This window comes from Brachypodium distachyon, chromosome 1 (genome assembly GCF_000005505.3).
Source record: "Brachypodium distachyon strain Bd21 chromosome 1, Brachypodium_distachyon_v3.0, whole genome shotgun sequence".
Taxonomy (NCBI): Eukaryota; Viridiplantae; Streptophyta; class Magnoliopsida; order Poales; family Poaceae; genus Brachypodium; species Brachypodium distachyon.
In genome coordinates, this window is record NC_016131.3 from 67,310,386 (window position 1) to 67,329,212 (window position 18,827).

The 18,827-nt window shown below is 43.9% G+C and overlaps 3 protein-coding genes across 3 annotated transcripts; 2 read left to right on the top strand and 1 right to left on the bottom strand.

The window, feature by feature from the left end:
• Positions 1-3,136: 3,136 nt before the first annotated feature.
• On the top strand, positions 3,137-5,073 carry LOC100826072 (U-box domain-containing protein 21). The gene has a single exon (XM_003558342.4). It carries the CDS (start codon positions 3,543-3,545, stop codon positions 4,842-4,844), a length of 1,302 nt encoding a protein of 433 aa, XP_003558390.1. The 5' UTR covers positions 3,137-3,542; the 3' UTR covers positions 4,845-5,073.
• Positions 5,074-8,239: 3,166 nt separating this feature from the next.
• Positions 8,240-12,284, top strand: LOC100826381 (translocase of chloroplast 34, chloroplastic). Its single transcript, XM_003558343.4, has 7 exons — positions 8,240-8,338; positions 8,447-8,554; positions 8,631-8,755; positions 9,973-10,237; positions 11,447-11,515; positions 11,603-11,764; positions 11,870-12,284. The coding sequence occupies exons 1-7, from the start codon at positions 8,240-8,242 to the stop codon at positions 12,020-12,022; spliced, it is 981 nt and encodes a 326-aa protein (XP_003558391.1). The 3' UTR covers positions 12,023-12,284.
• A 1,568-nt stretch (positions 12,285-13,852) lies between these two features.
• LOC100826696 lies at positions 13,853-17,078 on the bottom strand. The gene has a single exon (XM_003558344.4). It carries the CDS (start codon positions 16,851-16,853, stop codon positions 14,205-14,207), a length of 2,649 nt encoding a protein of 882 aa, XP_003558392.1. The 5' UTR covers positions 16,854-17,078; the 3' UTR covers positions 13,853-14,204.
• Positions 17,079-18,827: the final 1,749 nt, after the last annotated feature.

The following is an 18,827-nucleotide window of genomic DNA, read 5'->3' on the forward strand; positions in this document are numbered from 1 at the left end:
GATCGATTCGGCAGTTCAAACAGAACATGCTTAATAACCACAAAACATGCAGCTTAGTTTAGTGGACGGACGGACGGCCAGCCGATCGATCGAACTGGAAGTTAGGTCAATTTACCTACATTTGGTTTCCACACGCCGAAAATGGACCGAGAATGTGCAGCGTGTGTGCACGACATTCTGAACTGAAATACTGATGACCCACTGGGAATTGTTTAATCGAGACTAAGGTGGTAACTGAACGTTGTGCAGTTTTTCGCCTGTTTGATTTTGTTTCTTTGTGGCCTATGTGACCTCTGAGATGATCAATAAGAATTCGGAGCCGTCATTTTTTATTCCAATTCTTCTGGAACGAGAGAATGTCTAGAAAGAAAGAGTCGCAATTTTGAGATAGAATGAGAATTTTTAATAAGTTTCTTGTCCCCGGATCTTGGAAAGCGGTAGTACTGAAGATTGTGCTTTCATTTTCGCTTGTTAGATCTTCAGGGTGAGCGGTAGGTATATTCGTAGTCTTTCCCCGGTATGCTTCTAGAATGAGAACGTTCTCAGAAAATGGCATCACCCAGAGAAAACTGCTATCGAGGGAGCACATGGATTCATGCATGGCAGTAAGTAGTAACCCAGTCGTCTAAAAAAAGAAGTGGTAACTCAGATTTCTTTGCAGATTTGTGGTGTTTATTTACCTCTGTCCTCTGATCACACTTGTGTTTAAACATACCAGTCGAAAGCATGGGATGGAATACTGCAAAAATAAGGTTGCTGGCATTTTCTCTATATAGGTTACTTGCTAACTTAAAATTAGATATCTGAAGCTAAAGTCAAAATATGTAATTGTCAGATTGCAAGGAAATACACTCTTTTGTCTTTCACTGCGCCTTCTGACATGATTTTCATCAGTCTGAACATCCAGTATACTCACTATTTTTCATAAAAGTTCGCGTATTTAGTTTTTTTAAGACAAGATTTTGACGGGCAATATGAGTAGTACAGTTCTTTTTCAACGTCTTTTTTTCCTTTATGATTTGCTAAAACATACTCCCTCAAATGCACTAAAACCACGATAATTATCTAGGAACGGAGAGAGTACAAGAAAACTCAGTGCTGTGAGCTTTAATTAATCGTCCGTTTTTCTAAATACTTGTCGTGGTTTTAGTGAAAATTTGTACTAAAAGCACGACAAGTATTTAGGAACGGAAAGATTACAAGCGAACTCAGTGCTGCGAGCTTTAATTAATCGAGTTACTTTCAGGCAATCCATCCATATCGGCAGGAAAAGTATTGCCCTTGTCTGGTCCTGGCAGGGTCTCTCCGGACGGGAGGTCCGGTAGCACCTGTGTTTTGACCTATTACTAGTACCAGTTTCTAGACTAGCTCGCTTGGTTTGAGTCATTCCTGGTGGCTAGTGTGCAATGTAATAAGTTGGAATAAGTTGATGGGAATTCACCACAAGTTACTGCTCGCAATTGGCACGCAATTTTTATAAGTAAATGACGTGCTCTCGTTCACGATTCTTCAGGAGATCGGCAAGTGACGAAACAAATCGGGCCGTAGGACTCGTGTCTTGCAATTCAAAGATGACGATTGAAGGAACCCCGGGACGCAAAGTGCTGAGTTATTCGGAGCAAACGAGTAATCTTTTTTTCTTTTTTTTTGAAACCAGCAAAACGAGTAATCGGAGTTGAAGTTTTCCAAAGACATCCTCTTATTTTACCATCGGAGTTTTCAGCTTCCGAGAAAAAAAAATGAATGCCCTGGTTTCAATACAAGTGTGATGAACAAAATTTGTCCTAGTCAACAGTTTGAAATATTTACGAAAGCCACAAATGGTGATTTTTCTAAGTACACACAATACTCAGCTTTGCTACGTGCTAAACAAATTGCATTTTTTTAATTAAAAAATCAGAGAAATCCTTAACTTCTGCATCGATTGATGCACATCACGCTGATATACAGGTTCAATAAATCATATGCGAGTATATCCAAAAGGTTTCACCCCGAGTTCATACAAATTTCACATCTTCACACCTTGCAGTAGGGATCGATTAGGGATCCGATTGGACAATATATGGATAACCTGCAACGAAAATGAATATTTTATTACTATTTGTTGAACAAGCGACTGGAATCCATTCGTACTTGCAACCATGTTTACAGTCATTGCATGGAGGCTGAAGATGAACGGACCATCACCACCAATGTGATCTTTAAAGGACTAAAATCGGTTTTGTTGTATCAAAGTCGTCTGATTTTTGGTTACACATAAGTCGACTCATCAGTTGGATATGGTTTGTGATCTAAGATTCAGAACAACGATATAAAAGAGAAGAGTGGAATGACATCCAGATACAAATTTAACAGCTCTAATAAGACGACCGAGGATTTGAACATTTTACTTAAAAATCATGCGCGTAAGCATGGGCAGATCCACCATGGGGCTAAGGGCATCCACAATCTTTAGAGGTAGTTTTACCTCTAAGCTGGGACCTATCCCCTACCTCTTACCTTGTCACCAAACGCTGCAGTCTTTAGAGGTAATTTTACCTCTAAGATGAACCCCACGTTTGAGGATAAAGTATTTGGAGTCTCTCTCATGATCTATAGTCTCTCTTTTATTTTACATGCATTACATTACTTAGAAGTTATCTCCATGAAAGAAGGCTACCTCTATAACTTACAGGCAGAGAGCTGCAATGCTTAGAGGCTGCCTCTAATCCTTAGAGGTATCTATAGAGACAGTATTTCTAAAGAGTGTGGATGCTAATGCCTCCACTCAATTATGTCATACCAAAGTAAATCTTAAATTTTCACCATTGATGGCCCCCTAAAATTATTTATATCTACTTAAGAGTGTCTAATTGCTCCCTCTTAACTTCTTTTCATGGCTCCGCGGCTAAGACATAGTTACACCCAACTAAAATATAGAAAAACTGTAATAAAGGAAATATATATAACTTCCCTCTCCTTCTATACTCTCTTAAAGCTATGATGTGAACAACATCGGGACAGGCAGATCACAATTATGGTCAATACACATACTCAAGAGAGATAACGCAAAATTTATGTGACACTTTATAGTTAAACTACACGTATGGCGTGTGTATTCTGTGTGTGTACATGTACTCCCAGAAGAAGAGAGAAAAAAAAGGCCAAACAAGTACTCCAGATCACCGCGGTACCTTAAAAAACGCACGCAAGTAGATCATCACAGCGTTAAGGCATGAGCAACCCGACCGTTTCCTCCCAACCCCGCGGCTTTGTACACCCTTTTTCATTCAAACGTTCAATTCAACGTCAACCTTCCGATTCAAACCCTTTACCCTTCCGTTCCTTCTTCTTCCCTCCCTATTTGAACCCTTCCTTCCCACCACTCCAGTCTTCGCATTCAACCCTTCACACCCCCACCCAGCTGCCACACCACACGCGCCCAACACAACACGTCTGCCGACTGCTCGTCTCCAAGAACACATCGAACCACCGCCTAGCTAATCCCTACCTACTTCCCAATCAAAAATCATTCTTCGCGTCCGGCCGATCAAATCCATCTAATGGCACTGCTGGCGCGGAGGGCGGCTAGGAGGTCAGCGGCCAGCACGAAGGCGGCGGCGCCGCCGGCCGCAGTGGCGGTGGAGCTGTCGATCCCGGCGCACTTCCGGTGCCCGATCTCGCTGGACCTGATGCGCGACCCGGTGACGGCGCCCACGGGCATCACCTACGACCGGGAGAGCATCGAGGCGTGGCTGGACACGGGCCGCGCCGCCGTGTGCCCCGTCACGCACGCGCCGCTCCGCCACGAGGACCTCGTCCCCAACCACGCCATCCGCCGCGTCATCCAGGACTGGTGCGTCGCCAACCGCTCCCGCGGCGTCGAGCGCATCCCCACCCCCAAGATCCCCCTCACCCCCGTCCAGGCCTCCGAGCTCCTCTTCGACCTCGCCGAGTCCCGGGACACGGCCGCCGCCATCGCCAGGGTGAGGGCGCTGGCGAGGGACAGCGAGCGGAACCGCCGCTGCCTCGTGTCCGTCGGCGCCGGCCGCGTGCTTGCCTCCGCGCTGGCATCACTCGCGGCGGACGGCGAGACGCCCGCGGCCGCTCTCGAGGACGTGCTGGCGGCATTGGTCTGCATGACGCCGTTGGACGACGAGGCCGCCAGGATCCTGGCCACGCCGACCTCGCTGGGTTCTTTAGTCGCCATCGCCGAGAACGGGAGCCTGGCGGGGAGGCTGAACGCGGTGCTGGTGATCAAGGAGATCGTGTCGTGCATCCAGCTAACCGGGAACGTGGTCGAAGAGCTCGTGGACGCGCTGGCGAAGGTCATCAAGGCTCCCATCTGCCCGCAGGCGACCAAGGCCGCCATGGTGGCCACCTACCACCTGGCGAGCTCCTCCGAGCGCGCCGCGGCGCACGCGGCCGGGGCCGGGCTCGTGCCGGTGCTGGTCGAGTCCCTCGTGGGCGCCGACAAGAGCGCGGCCGAGAAGGCGCTGGCGGTGCTCGACGCCGTGCTCGCGTCGGAGGAAGGCCGCACCAGCGCGCGAGCGCACGCGCTCACCGTGCCGGTCCTCGTCAAGAAGATGTTCCGCGTGTCCGACCTGGCCACCGAGCTCGCCGTCTCGGCCATGTGGCGGCTCGGCAGGGGCGCCAAAGAAAGCGAGGAGGGCGAGGCGACGAAGTGCCTGGTCGAGGCGCTGCGGGTCGGCGCGTTCCAGAAGCTGCTGCTGCTCTTGCAGGTTGGCTGCAGGGACGCGACCAAGGAGAAGACCACCGAGCTGCTCAAGATGCTCAACAAGCACAAGGGCGTCGGGGAGTGCGTCGACGCCATGGACTTCAGAGGGATCAATAGGCTGTCGTGAACCAAAAACTGCTGAAAGAAACGTTGTAACATACTAGATGGATGTAAGCAGATCGATAGCGTAGTTTTTGTTTTGTTTTCACAGCAGATTGGTAGCGTAGTTAGCTGTTAGATGGAAACATTTTATTTACTTTGACTTAGACTGAAAATACGTTTTCATCCCAAGAGAGTGTGCTGTGCTCTCGTTATATTTCAAGAAACCCGGAGGTTCTACAAAATTATGAATAATATATGCTACAACATGCAAACCTGCAAATTTCATCCAAAAATATTAAATATGGTCGGTTATGTCATGCACACAAGACATCAGAGCCAAAATGCAACAAGTTTTCTTTTCCTTTGCACGTGGGTGCACATGGTCATATTCTTTTTTTTTTTGCAGATTTTTGCATATTGTACCATGCATCGCATGTCTACATTCATGATTTTTCTTCTTCGTAAATTTAAAGACTTTTAGGTGCATCCAAACAAGATAAAAGCCCACACATCAAGAGTGTAAAACATTTTTGACACTAAATCAAACACTACTCATTTACCCAAGCAACAACTAAAAACAAGGTTAGCTTCAAAAGCAGGCTTGCTCCTTGTTCCAAAAAAATGCTTCAAAAGCACGAATGGTTTTGCAAAACTCATCCAAAACTTGTTCACTTGTCTGCCTAACACACATGTTAAAGCCTCATGAGAAAGATAAATAGGAGATTTCATTGGACATTATGCTACTTCCTCCGTTCCATAATTCATGTCTCAAATTTGCTCCAAAATAGATGTATCTATTTCTAAAAAGCGTTTAGATACATGTAATATTTCGACAAGAATTATGAAACGGAGAAAGTATTTTCTTCACCCCTATTTGTCCAAACATCTAAAATAGACAAATTTGGGCTCATCCTCGAAGATCCCTGGTTCATGAAAGAGGAGGATGCCTTAGCTTATGGTCAGTGAGAAGCTTGTATACCAAGGTAATGACAATCTAAATCATCTGATATAGTACAAACGCATGGCATTAACCGATAAACCGAAATTAGTTTCAAATCAATTAAATGATGACCTGCAATTTCCTGCAAATAATTGTGTCAGTTAGTCACGTACGGTCTCGTTTTCTTCGTCGGACAGCGCAAGAGAGGAAACAAAATGTTGCTCAACAAAATATATTCTGACTTTGGTCGATTTTCATCATAAATTTTTGACGTGAAAAATTAAAGACGGATCCAGCTCCAGCTCTCCATTCGTCGAGTGGCTCACAAAATCAAGGCATGAACTTGGAATATTCTGCAGTCAGGACCGGGCGGTCCATTCCACCTGGATGCAGATGCAGGCAGGGGTACCAGTTCTGATACGCCTTTGAAACTTCAGTTCAGGTTTGCGCAGAAGTAGTTAATTAAAAGGGCGTGACGACCCGGTAGTCGGACCCACTCTCCACGCTCATTCTGAAATTTGACCCCTGCCGGCTGCCGCGGCGCGGATAAAACCGAGAGACCGTGACAGCGACAAAACTGGATGATGCAGAAGCCAGAAGGCGAGATCTTCTAGCTGCTCGGCCGGCCGCTCGTCGTCCTCGCTCCTCAATCCTCAGGCGCGTACGCAGGTGTGGTACCGGGCGTCCGGCCGAGCCGGAACTTGAGAATTCCGGCCGCGATTACGGTGGAGTTTGGGCCGGTATAGTTGGCCGGGTCGGGTACTCGGGTGTGATATGTTTGCGTGCAGGGGGGCAGCGGTGCCATGCTACACGAGTAACGCGACACGGTACTGGTGGCTCGTCTAAGGTTGCTGAAATAGGCTACTTTGCTGGAGTTATTTATAATCTGATGTAATGTAGACATGTCATATGATGGGGGTCTGACATTGTAGTTTCTTACTACTGTACTAGCTAGCACCCGGGGAAGATTTTGAACTTCTTAGATGACCGCATCCCCCAAAGTTGATGAGCCATGATCCTTTTTGTGTGATAAGTGATAAACTTTGACGGGACATCGAGGAAAAAAAGATCGAAACGGTGCCAAAGTCGGTCGACACTATTTTGTGTTGATACAAGGATTGACTAGTACGGCACAACACTATAAGTACTAGGGCAGCTCAGCATTCCTGAGGCGGGTGAGGCGAGAGAAATAGGCACGATAGGCAACCTATGCCGGTCCGGGCCTGAATGCCACACCTATCATTTGTTGTCAAACACACATAAAAAGAGAGTCCTTCTTCTCCAAACACAAGTAAGAAACATTCACTCTCCCCTAGCGTACGATGAAATCTCGCCCTCTCCGCCGTATCCTCTCTTGCTATTTTGGTTATTGGCTGGTATGTTTGGTTGCCTACCATGCCTGCTCCCTTCCCTCGGTAAATCACTTTACACCACACAAGAGATATAGCTTTGTCCATTGCATTATGCTTTTTTTTTAGAATCACATAAATGCAATACAAAGTAAAAATGAAAATTTAATAAAAATCCCATCCGATAAATAGCCAGCAAATTTCCATGGTTATTACAAATTCCAGTCTTACAGATAAGTAGCTGGCCAATTACTTGCAAATACTGGTATCCTAGGGTAAAAAAAAATAGAGATCCAATGCATTCATCCTCTTCTTTTGTTTTTTAAATCCTCCTGCGAAGTCTATGTTCAATTAATGCCCATTTTAATTGTGCTGTGCTAAACTTCTTCCATGATATGCTGTAAAAAAGTACTTCCTTTGATTCTAAATTTTGGATTCAAATTTGTCAAAATATGGATGCATCTATTCTTAAAAAGTGACTAAATACATGTAATATTTTAACAACAATATTATTAAAAAGCGTGTAGATACATGGAGTACTACATACACACGAAAACAGACACAAATTTAGTTACTTCCTCCGACCCATATTACTTGTCTCAAATTTGTCCAAATATGAATGTATCTATGTTTAAAAAACGTCTAGATTAATGTAATAAGTATTTCCGGCCGGAGGGAGTAGTTAGATTTAAATATTTTTTTTTTAATCATAATCCATAACTCAACCGAAGTTACCACGGCGAGTCCACGGCGGCCGGCCGCGGCGCGCTGATTCGACCCGAGGCATGACCGGCCCGTGTCGTGCTGGTCCGACTGTCCGACCCGGCCCAACTCCCAGCACTGATCGGAGGGCTATACGAGGAGGATCGGACGGTGGAGTAGGAACGCTAAAAAGAATTTTTAGGAGGTCGATCTGGAGACCATCTTCATATCGCGCGGTCGACCACCAGGCAACCAACCCTATCCCCTTCCTCGCTCCCCCGGCCCTATCCCCCGGCGCTCCCCCTCCACCTCCACTCCCGACTTCCGCCGGCCTCGCAGCTTCACCCAGCCGGCACACCATCTAGATCCGCTCCTGCAGAATTCTCCGGTTGCGTCCGCGTGTTAGGGAGAAGGAAGAACCCGATCGAGATGGCGACGCCGATACCCCGTGAGTGGGTAGGGCTGCAGCAGTTTCCGGCGGCCACCCAGACTAAGCTGCACGAGCTCCTCGGCAAGCTTAAGGAGGAGGTACCTCACGTATATTCAACCCTGCTTACCGTCTCTTACTTCCTTATTGTGTTCGCGTTGTTACGAATTGACGGTAATTGTGTGTTTTCCTTATGTTGCGATGTTAAGAATGTGAGCACATTGACGATTCTGGTGATGGGGAAGGGCGGTGTGGGGAAGTCGTCCACTGTCAACTCCATTGTCGGAGAGAGGGTCGCTAATGTCAGCGCCTTTCAGGTTTCACCTCTTACCGGCCTCTTTGCTGGGTTATACCTATGTGGGAAACGCGATTTTGAGTGTTGTTTCTATGCAGTCTGAGGGTTTGAGGCCTATGATGTGCTCCCGCACCAGGGCCGGATTCACCTTGAATGTTATCGACACTCCTGGTCTGATTGAAGGTGGATACATCAATGAGCAGGCTGTTGAGATCATCAAGAGGTAGGTGTATGTTTAGTTGTAGCCATACTCGTGTATAAATGATGGAATTGGCTGTAGATAGCCTAACCAGCGTTTAGTAATATAGCAGTTTAGATGTCGCTATGGCCTGACCTAGGTTGCCATTTTTGACTTAGACAAGAGAGAATTATTTCATACTGAATTGGATGATCCTATTTATGTAGTCGAACTGGCAAGGCCGTTTACATTTGATATAATGTTATTTTAGTATGAATCACTGCACTGCTAATCCTCAGATGCTATGTAAAAACCAACTCTATGAGGAAATTTCAGTATTTTTATATAGGCCCTACAGTTAGGTCATTTTTATTGTGCACAGGGGTCACATTGATCCGGAGTAACTTATTGCTAATATAATGTCCATAAAGAATGGTAAATGCTTGGGTCTACAACTCTGCATCAATATATTGATTTGTTCCAATAGTCTGAATAGGTAGACTGTAAAAAAGTGAGATATTTTTATTTCTGTCAAAACTGAAATCTTGTGTTCCTAAAACATGCCTGTCCACGCCCTTACCGCTGCTCTCCTTAAATCATTACTGCTATTTTGCTCGAATCATGTCCTCTAGTCCTTGCTGTATGATACTGGATCCAATACTTTTAAAAGTTTAACTTCAATAATTTGCTCTGGAAGTGTTCAACTCTTATAGTCTATGCAGCTATATTAATTTTAATCGAGCACTGTTTCATCAATGTCCTGAATAGCATATAGTGCTTAGCTAACAGTCACCCCACCTTAACCTTAAGCGCATCATATGATAGATATGTGTGTTAATGGCCTCAATGTGCAGAGTGGTTGGTTCACCTGAATGCTGTAGTGGGTGCATCTGTACCAATGATTTGTTGATTTTGTATATCCTGTTTGAGGTTTCCCTTCAGCCTTTGATTTCTCACACACTTCCCAGGTTAACAGCTAATGCATGTGTGCTTACTGCTTCATATACTAAATGCTTTTATCTTATTTGGTTCCATCTTATACAGATTACTATGCTCAACTTGCATTTGACTAAGTTCCCCCTTCTCTGTAACTGTTTATTTATGTATTAGCAATTGTAATCAAAACATAAAATGTGTTGTAGTTCATTGAATTGGCCTCTTCTTTCATAGTTGTCATCAGTGTTGTCAACTTGTCTTGCAATATGTATATATAATATTTAATTACTATGCTTCCATCTTACATGTTATCATTGATATTTCAGGTTTCTTCTGGACAAGACTATTGATGTCCTCCTGTACGTGGATCGCCTGGATGCGTATAGAATGGATACATTAGACGAGCAAGTTATAAGAGCCATCACTAATTCATTTGGAAAGGACATATGGCGAAGAACATTGGTTGTTTTGACCCATGCCCAACTCTCGCCGCCTGATGGACTTGAATACAGTGATTTCTTTACAAGAAGATCAGAGTCACTTCTGCGATATATCCGTTCTGGTGCAGGAATCGGCAAACGAGAACTTGCGGTAATGAGCATCTTCACTTGCTAATTGCTCTATAATCATTTCCATCATACTTTATGGAATATCAGTATGCCTTCAACTATTTGCAGTTCCAATTTGCATGGGGCTTCCTGTTTGCCCGATCTCCACCTTTTCTGCTGTTTTTTATGTGCACATATTTCTATGGAAATACTTTCAGTTTCTATTCTATTATTTATATTCTTGGTTTCTCTCTGCTCTGGAATGAACATCAGAAGTCTAGAATGCATACTAGCTGCTACATGAAGACACGCCTCTTTTCCATCCTATTTTCTTATAATTTTGTTTTTTTTCTGCATTACCAAATTTATTCTCTTGAGTTCCTCCGTAATTCAAGTTCTGACATTCAGCTCTGTTAAACATTTTTTGTGGATTATGATAATACCGTTGTGTTGTACCGCTTCTATAAATTGAGTGTTTCATTCTGCTTATGTTTTAATCAATTTGTAAATGGATAGTCATGGAACATATCAGATGAAATGTGAGAGGACAAACAGTAGTCAGCTGGATTTATCTACATTTGTTATGATATACAAAAAATAGCAATATACTATTTGTGAATTCTTATGTGCAGCAGCTTACAAAACAAGCACATCACAACACTGTTCAGCAACTACAAACTGAGCCTAGTCTTTGCATTATGAAACTGAACCTGCTTTGTAATGGGAATTTTGGTGACGTGTTTTAGTCAACGATACTCTTGCAAGTGGTGCTGTGCTGAGTGTGCTCTGCCAAAAAAAGAAAAGAAACTTTCAATAAAAATTGAGTGCTCTAGCTGTAGGGGTTTCCCCTACAGTTTCCAGTCAAAAAATAAAATAAAATTGAGTGCTCTACTTTGACCATGTTGTCTATAATTGTTCAGGGTGCCATGCCATGATTTTCAGCTCTTTACTTTACAAAATACAATCCAGGATTTGCAACTCTTTGTTTACAGTTTTCATTGTGCAATTGTGCTATTATTTACACCCATTAATGTGTTTTATCAGGCATATATGTCTTCCAGGAGTTTTCATTAACTTCCTCAGTTATGCTTCATTCTCATATGCTTCAGTCTTGGCTAGTTAACAGCATGTCAATTGGATTTGTCAGTATATCATATGGCAGACCATGTCCATAAGCAATCTTACATATTGAATATTTGTCTTTTTTATGGATATTAATTTATATTGGAATCACAATAGTCTTCTCCTTCAGGATTTTCCCTTGCCGTTAGCACTGGTGGAGAATAGTGGCAGGTGTAAGACCAATGAGAACGGGGAGAAGGTTTGTCTGTTTCATGCTGTATTTGACTTGCATTTGGTTGTGCCTAGCTTCCTGTTTTAATTGAGGATTTCATACAACTATGTCCAGATTCTTCCTGATGGAACCCCATGGGTTCCTAACTTGATGAAAGAAATTACTGTTGTGGTCTCAAATGGGAGCAAGCCCATTCATGTTGATCAGAAGTTGATCGATGGTCCAAATCCCAACAATCGCTGGAAGATGTACATACCTCTCATCCTTGCGGTGCAGGTTAGCTCTTCACATGCCATCACATTAGTTGTAAACTCAGCATAAGATTGTCAATTTATATGTAGAAACATGATGCTTCACTTGTATCTTTATACTCCTCTACAGTACTTTTTCGTGGTAAAAGGAATCCGAAGGGCAATTCATTCTGACATTTCGAATGGGAAGCTGGATGACTGGGAGCAGCGTTATAGAGACTTGGTTGGAAGCGGTAACCCTGTAGACCAGAGAGTTTCATCATCCCGCAACCCGAAGGCCTGAGTGTAAACTCAGGCCGGTCTCTGCACCATGGTCTATTTAGCTCTTAGCAATGTTCTTTTCCTGCACCTAATTCCAGTGGTCTGTTTTGGGGACTTTATAGAGTGCTCTGGGACAACTTGAATAAAGTTGCTAGCGTTTTGGTTGCTAAGAAAATGTATTCCATTTTGTTATGCTCTCGCAATTTTGCAGATGTTATTATCTAAATTAAGGTATTTGAATTTCTTGTGTAGCCTGTATATTTGGAGTTGAATGTGGTTGATTACCTGATGTGAGAATCGGGTGCCCCTTAGCTATGCAGTAGGCATAATGGTCATTTGGCGATTGGCGATATAGTTTCTGCACTGGCACCGGGGAAAGATTTTGAACTTCTTGACTGCTATTTTTAGATGACCGCATCCCCAAAGTCGATGAGCATCTTTTCTTGTGATTAACTTTGATGCTTTTCCCTACTGTAGCTGAGTTTCTAATGCTGTGTCATAAAGTGGTTCTTCAACGATAATTTGCCGATAATTTTGACGATGTTTTTGACCAATTTGGTAGAAGTCAGCGTCCCCCTCCCGGACATGCGTTCTCCAAGTGAAAGTATAGAAGAATTATCATCAATATGATCTTGCGATTGGGTTGCTCTCGTGCATCAGCACAGAGCTTCAGAATCTACTTGATCCAACGCTCTGTACGACAGGGATCTACGATAACTTGATCCAACAGTCTGCCTTGACTCTCCTGCGTGCAAACTGCAAAGACAGTGGTAATGGCTGACATGCGGCTGTGGCCTGTCGGACGAAATTGTAGTACGCACAGCACTGTTGTGCAAAATTAATCACTAGTCAAGATGTGAGAATGCAAAACTAGTCATTAGCTATGATTTGAGAAGCATGGACCTTTTAGAGTATACAAATTAAGTTCTTTTGTCACGCTAATTATTTTTTCTTGCTACTTTAACCATTAGAAAGTGTGAAAATAATAAAGAAACTTGAACGAAGCCACAGCAACAAAAGTAAGAAACATGCAGCACTCGACCTGACAAAAAAGCTTGTCTTTGAATTGTTTGGCCATAGTGAGCCAATGTGAACAAAAATCACTTTAAATGGTGCATGGTTAAATAAACAGAATATAATCTGCCATGATAAAGGATTTTCTTGTATTTCAATTACCACGTCAAACATGAAGATACCTCCAAAAGGCAAACATTATACAGGAAAAGCTAGTTAATTACCAAGCGATGCCTCTGATATTACAAGCGCCGCCCATAAATGTTGCACCTAAACATCATATTGAGTGAAATTCCATTGAACATGCCCAAACGGAAAGTGACAAGCGCTGTCGATACGAAAAAGGTTTGAATGCTGAAAATAAAGTTAAACTGCAACCCTGGTTAACGCTGAACTGGATGCAACTGTTAGTTGGTCAGGTTAGATTGCTTGGAGGTCATACAGATAATGCTTGAAGGTGGTCACTAAAGGAGCCCAGCGGCTGTGGTATTTGAGGATTGTTACCAGATGTCTACTGAGTTTGTTAAGATAAGCTTCAAACACTGTCCTCATGAAACGAAGCGTGGCGCCACACTGGTTAGCTAGTAAAGCAAGAGAAGACCCTGCTGGGGCTTGGCTTGATAATCTTCCTAATTATATCATCCCCGTAATGGCAAATGATGTAAAGCTTATTTGCTAGCTAATAGAGTCCAAATTCATATATAAAAAGCATGTGTTCGAAAAAACACAATGATGGCCGCAAATGTTGTCAACGTCACATGTGTTGTGCTAACAGTGGAAGTAACAGTTGAATTCCGGAAATAAAAATGACTTCTATACTACATCTCAGCATAAGCACTGTATAAAATAACATGACAGAAAACTTAACGGTATGCCAATGTATATAATTTGAACAATATTCTTCAAATCCTAACACCTTTTTAAATTCTAGTGCAGGTCAGCCTACCACATCTCACTCCCAACACTATGGCATCGTCACCTTAATACATGAATATGCATACAAAATGTCCCAAAGGCAAACAGCACAGAATGACGATGTCAGGCCAAGTACCTTTTTTTAGAGAATCCTATCAGGCCAGGTCAGGTACCTGAGAGCGGAAATTACCAGTATGCCTTTTCTCAAAAAATTGCATGCTAATTGCATAGAAATATACAACACCTGCTAGAGTCGAACAGAGCATGGAAGGCCATTATGGCAGCTTTTGTATTTCATGGGAGCTACAGAAATCTTGGTATGGCTTGAAATTGTTTTGCCATGTCAAAAACTGCTTCTTCAAGCATTTGTATATTCTTGCCTCGGCAGGCTGAATGTTTATGTCTGTGGAATCAAAATCCATCCTCACTGGGCTGAAATCAAACAAATCAGACATGGGTTGTTCAGATCCAGAATCAGGACTCACAACTTTTCCACAAACAAATTTCATGAAGTTTTCATCTTTGTATGGTGCTGCAGACGTTTGAAAACATGCATCACCCCCTACCTTTTGCTTTTCTTTTTCCTTCTTTCTAGCAGTTTCATCATGAGTGAATTTATTTTCAATCTGAGGCTCGTAAACAAAATATGATTTCTTGTCATTCAACTTTTGTGGAGCTGACCATCCATCACAGTTGTCTGCATCAGCAATGGATATTTCAGGAACAAAGGCATCAAGAATTTCACTAGTTTGTTGGCTTAACAAGTCAGTTTCTGCAGTTTCTCCTTCTGAGAGGCTGCCTATGCCCTTGCTCATCAGTTCCATTGCAAGTAGGACATGTAAAGGGAGCACCGGTCCAACAAAAGCATTTTGAGTTAACACTTTGCTAGTCAGCTTCTCACCTGTGCTTGATGGTTTTGCTAACAGGAAAGGTCGAGGTTTATTACTTGGCGGGCAGCTAGGAACTTCTAAATATTCTAACAAGCCTTCTTTCGTACATGATAGCATGTCCTTGTATTGAGAAAAGGTGACCTGAAGGATATTTGAAGGTAGGCTGTTCAATATGCTTTGACATGCAATTTCGAAAATGCTCATGGGGACACTAGCATTACATAGAAAATCTGAAACTGGTCGCGAACTGAATTTAGAGTTATCCTCTGCAAATGCTGATACATCTTCACTAATGACTAATCGCCCACTCTGTTTGTTAACACTAGTATCATGCTTCGCCAATGCACTGCACAGCTTGCCCTTTAGATGTTCAGATAGGAAATGCAGCTTCAGGAATCTATATCTTGTTGAGAAATTTTCTTCCTCAGTGTTAAGAGAAAGGGATGAAGTAATATTTCTGGATGCATGTCCTGATTCATCACATGGGGTGTCATCATGCAAATCTCTGAATGCAAGATACTGTTGCATTTCTAGCTTTCTGGATGCTGTCAGCCGGACCAAAGTAAATCCGACAGACGTTGCCTCCAACATCGAGAGGTCATTTGGAAGCACATAGTAGCCAACAATGGAGTCCGCATTGTGCTGGGAAGCATAGTTGCCATATCCTGAAGCAGGCGTTGAGAATACCTCTTTCATGATTCTATTGCTGCAGTAACACTGACCTGTCAGAGAAAGCCACGAAGGAGTATCCCAAGCATATAGATGAGAATTTTCTGGACAACCTTGCTCCTTAGGCCCATAACAGAACAAGCCGCACTCCCCGTTCGAGAATGAACCAACCAAAATGGCAAAACCTGAATTTGAAGCCCATTCATAATCCTCCAAAGGCCTAAGTTCAGATAGCCGAAACATAGTAACATGATTTGGGCTCTCAAGCCCATGCTGCCAAGCCAATACAGGTGTCAACGGCTGTCTTACATCAAGGAGAATTAAGTGACGCTCTGTTACCAGGGATATATGAAATTCATCAAATCCAGCCTTGCAGAATGCAAGATAATGCTCAGTCCTGACAAAAGGATCAGTTTCAAACAACCCTGGCAACCCAACTTTTGCTATAACCTTGTATTCACCACTATCCACGGACCTCAAATCAACCAAGAGGACAGCCTTTGTGCTTGCGATAATTACCACCCACGGTTGCGCCCCATAGACACAGCTCAGCCAGTGACCACAATCATCATCATCGGTCCCAAAACCAAGTCTCGTCTTGCCTCCACACCGTGTATCCAGATCAAACCAACACAATTCCCCGCTCTCCAGCAGCACGGCGCATTGTGATGGCAAATGCTTGTTCCAGCACGCATGCACGACAGCAGCGTCAAACCCCTGCTTGGCCACCGGCACGAGCATGTGGGAACCTGAGTCTTGAGTCTTGACGCAGAACCAACTGACTGAGTACAACGTAGCAGCAAGCAGGAAGCCCTCGTCACAGCTGTGATCTGGCTCCGGTGACCAGGACGACCGAGCAGGAATGGCAGCAAGCTGCTGTATGCGGTGCCCAGGGTGCATGAACCCATCACTCTGAACGAAGAGCAGCGAGACGGGCGTGGTGGTCGTCGCAAGGGGTAAGTCCACGGGCTTGAGTGCAACCTTGTCCGCGTTCTCGCCGTACGGAAAGAAGAGGATGAGAGAGCCAGAGGAGCGGGCGCGGAGGGCGGCGAGCAGATTGGAAGGCGCCGGGAACGGCGTCGACGGCGCGGCGAGGAGGTATTCCGAGAGGGAGTCGAGGTCGGAGGAGGGGAGGAAGGAGGTGGAGTCGACGAAGGAGCGGAGGGCGTGGCGGAGGCCACTGGTGGTGGAGGCGTCAGTGAGGGGCGGAGGGAAGGGGAAGGGGAGGGAGAGCAGCGGGGTGCGCGACGGGGCAGGGGAGAAGAGGAGGGGGCCGCGCGAGGCTGCTGCGGATGGGGCGAAGGACGGCGGCGCGAAGACGGAGGAGACGGGGAAGACGAAGCGCCAGTCCTCTGATAGGTTCATGGAGGGCACGCGGAGACGGCGACCGTGCCGGCGCCGAAGTAGAGTCCAGTGGGTCGGGACAACGGGCCGGTGCTAGAGGAGGATTGAAGGCGTCCGCGCGCCGGCTTAGAGCAAGCTACGGGAAACGGCGGCGGGGCTACGGTGGTGGAAGGCGGCGGCAAGTTGGGGCGGACGAGGTTTTGGGGGTTCTTTGGGCGGTCTTCTGGTCTCCTCCGCCACGCCCTAAAGCATAGGCCGCCGTAATTGGGACAGGGTTTGAAGATGATTTTCACAAATTATTTACTCCCTCCGGTAGTCCGGCGTGGAGTAGGCTTACATTGCTTAATATTGAGTTTTTTTTTCGAATTGAGCGATCTCCATTTTCCATTTCATCGAAACGGAAACAACAAATTTCAGTGCACTACAGAAAGTAAGCACAGAAGAAAAAGCGGAGACAAAATGACTCGTGCACCAGCAGCAAATTCAGTGTATCCCAACCGACTCGGTTAGAACTCGGTTAGAACACTAGGGGGGAAACCTGTAGCCACCAAACTTAAACTATCCTAAAACAAGTCATCAGTGTGATCAAAATTTGCATGTGTGTTGAACATTATTGTCGTGATGGTGTCTCCCTTACTAAATATAATATATCATGTCAAAACTGACGTTGTTGTTTTCTTATAAATAAGTTTGTACGTGGTGTTTGGTATGATTGCATCGAGACCCAATTACCGAGAAAGATGATCTTCATCAAGTGAAGCAATCCATTTTGTGCACACTTTTTTTTTGTGTTTTCTCTTGTTATCGGGGGCTCGTTGTGGCAGTCTTTTGGTCCCTTTCTCTCTCCATTGTTTAACACACCCACACACCCACACACACGCACACCAACCTGTTGTGCATGCAATGTCGTCATTTGACGACCTAAATCAGGCTATCAACACCACAAATAGGCACTCCTAGCCATAATCTTGCTCGCCTCATCCATGTTCGTTAGTGCCACCATGACTAAGTACAACCTTTGCATTTTGGTTTTCATTGGATAACTAGGATACAATTTATTGAAATACTTGTATAATATGTTGTTGGTAAGTAAAACAAAAACGCTAATTTGGCATTGGGAGACGAGTGGAACCACGGATTAACATCTGTCAAGTAGTTTGCGTACCTCTTTTGTGAGTTTTTGTGTTTTTTTGACGATGTCCTCCGGCTCTGTTCTCGTTCTAGTGTAGTCTACTCCATGGAGCTAGTGGATCTTGCGGTTTGTACTTTCGTTATTTTGATCTTCTTACTTGAAGGTTTGGCAACGAATTAGCGATTCAACAACCTATCTTGCAATGGGTGTGTCCCCAACCACAGTGCGTTCAACAATTTTAGATTATCATATTTTGGATGAGTGACTCGTGTAGCTATTCAAAATCTATAAGGTTACTAGTTAAGTGTCCTTGCGTTGTAACGAAAAAACAAAATACGAGTAAAACACAATGTGTTTCTATGAACAGATGAAAACAATTCCGTATGTATAGAAAAGTTTTTTGTGTGAGTTGTAGCTTTTGAAATTCAAAAGGATCCAAAAAAATACGCAAAAAAAAGTCAAGTCATTGCACAAAGGACTTTTGGTTAGACCACACAAAAATATTTTCACACTATATATTGTTTCTTTTATATGGTAAAGATGGCTTCCATTCCATGATCAAATATCAAAACAATACAATCTTTGAAAAGAGGTACAAACGAAATTTGGAGCTACTCTCCTATTCAAGGTACATAAGTTAATTCAATATAGCCAGCCTTTGCTTAAATATGAAGTAATGTACTACCTCTGTTCCTAAATTCTTGTCGTGGTTTTAGTTCAAATTTGTACTCCTTTCGATCCTAAATTGTTGTCAAAATATTACATGTATCTAGAAACTTTTTAAGAATAGATACATCCATATTTGGGCAAATTTGAGTCAAGAATATAGGATCAGAGGGAGTACTTTTTAGTTCAAATTTGTA

Coding starts and splice junctions, on each gene's coding strand:
- LOC100826072 (XM_003558342.4), top strand. CDS start 3,543: ATGGCACTGCTGGCGCGGAGGGCGGCTAGGAGGTCAGCGGCCAGCACG.
- LOC100826381 (XM_003558343.4), top strand. CDS start 8,240: ATGGCGACGCCGATACCCCGTGAGTGGGTAGGGCTGCAGCAGTTTCCG. Junction 8,756..9,972: donor GCTGTTGAGATCATCAAGAG/GTAGGTGTATGT, acceptor TTGATATTTCAG/GTTTCTTCTGGACAAGACTA. Junction 11,765..11,869: donor CTCTCATCCTTGCGGTGCAG/GTTAGCTCTTCA, acceptor ACTCCTCTACAG/TACTTTTTCGTGGTAAAAGG.
- LOC100826696 (XM_003558344.4), bottom strand. CDS start 16,853: ATGAACCTATCAGAGGACTGGCGCTTCGTCTTCCCCGTCTCCTCCGTC.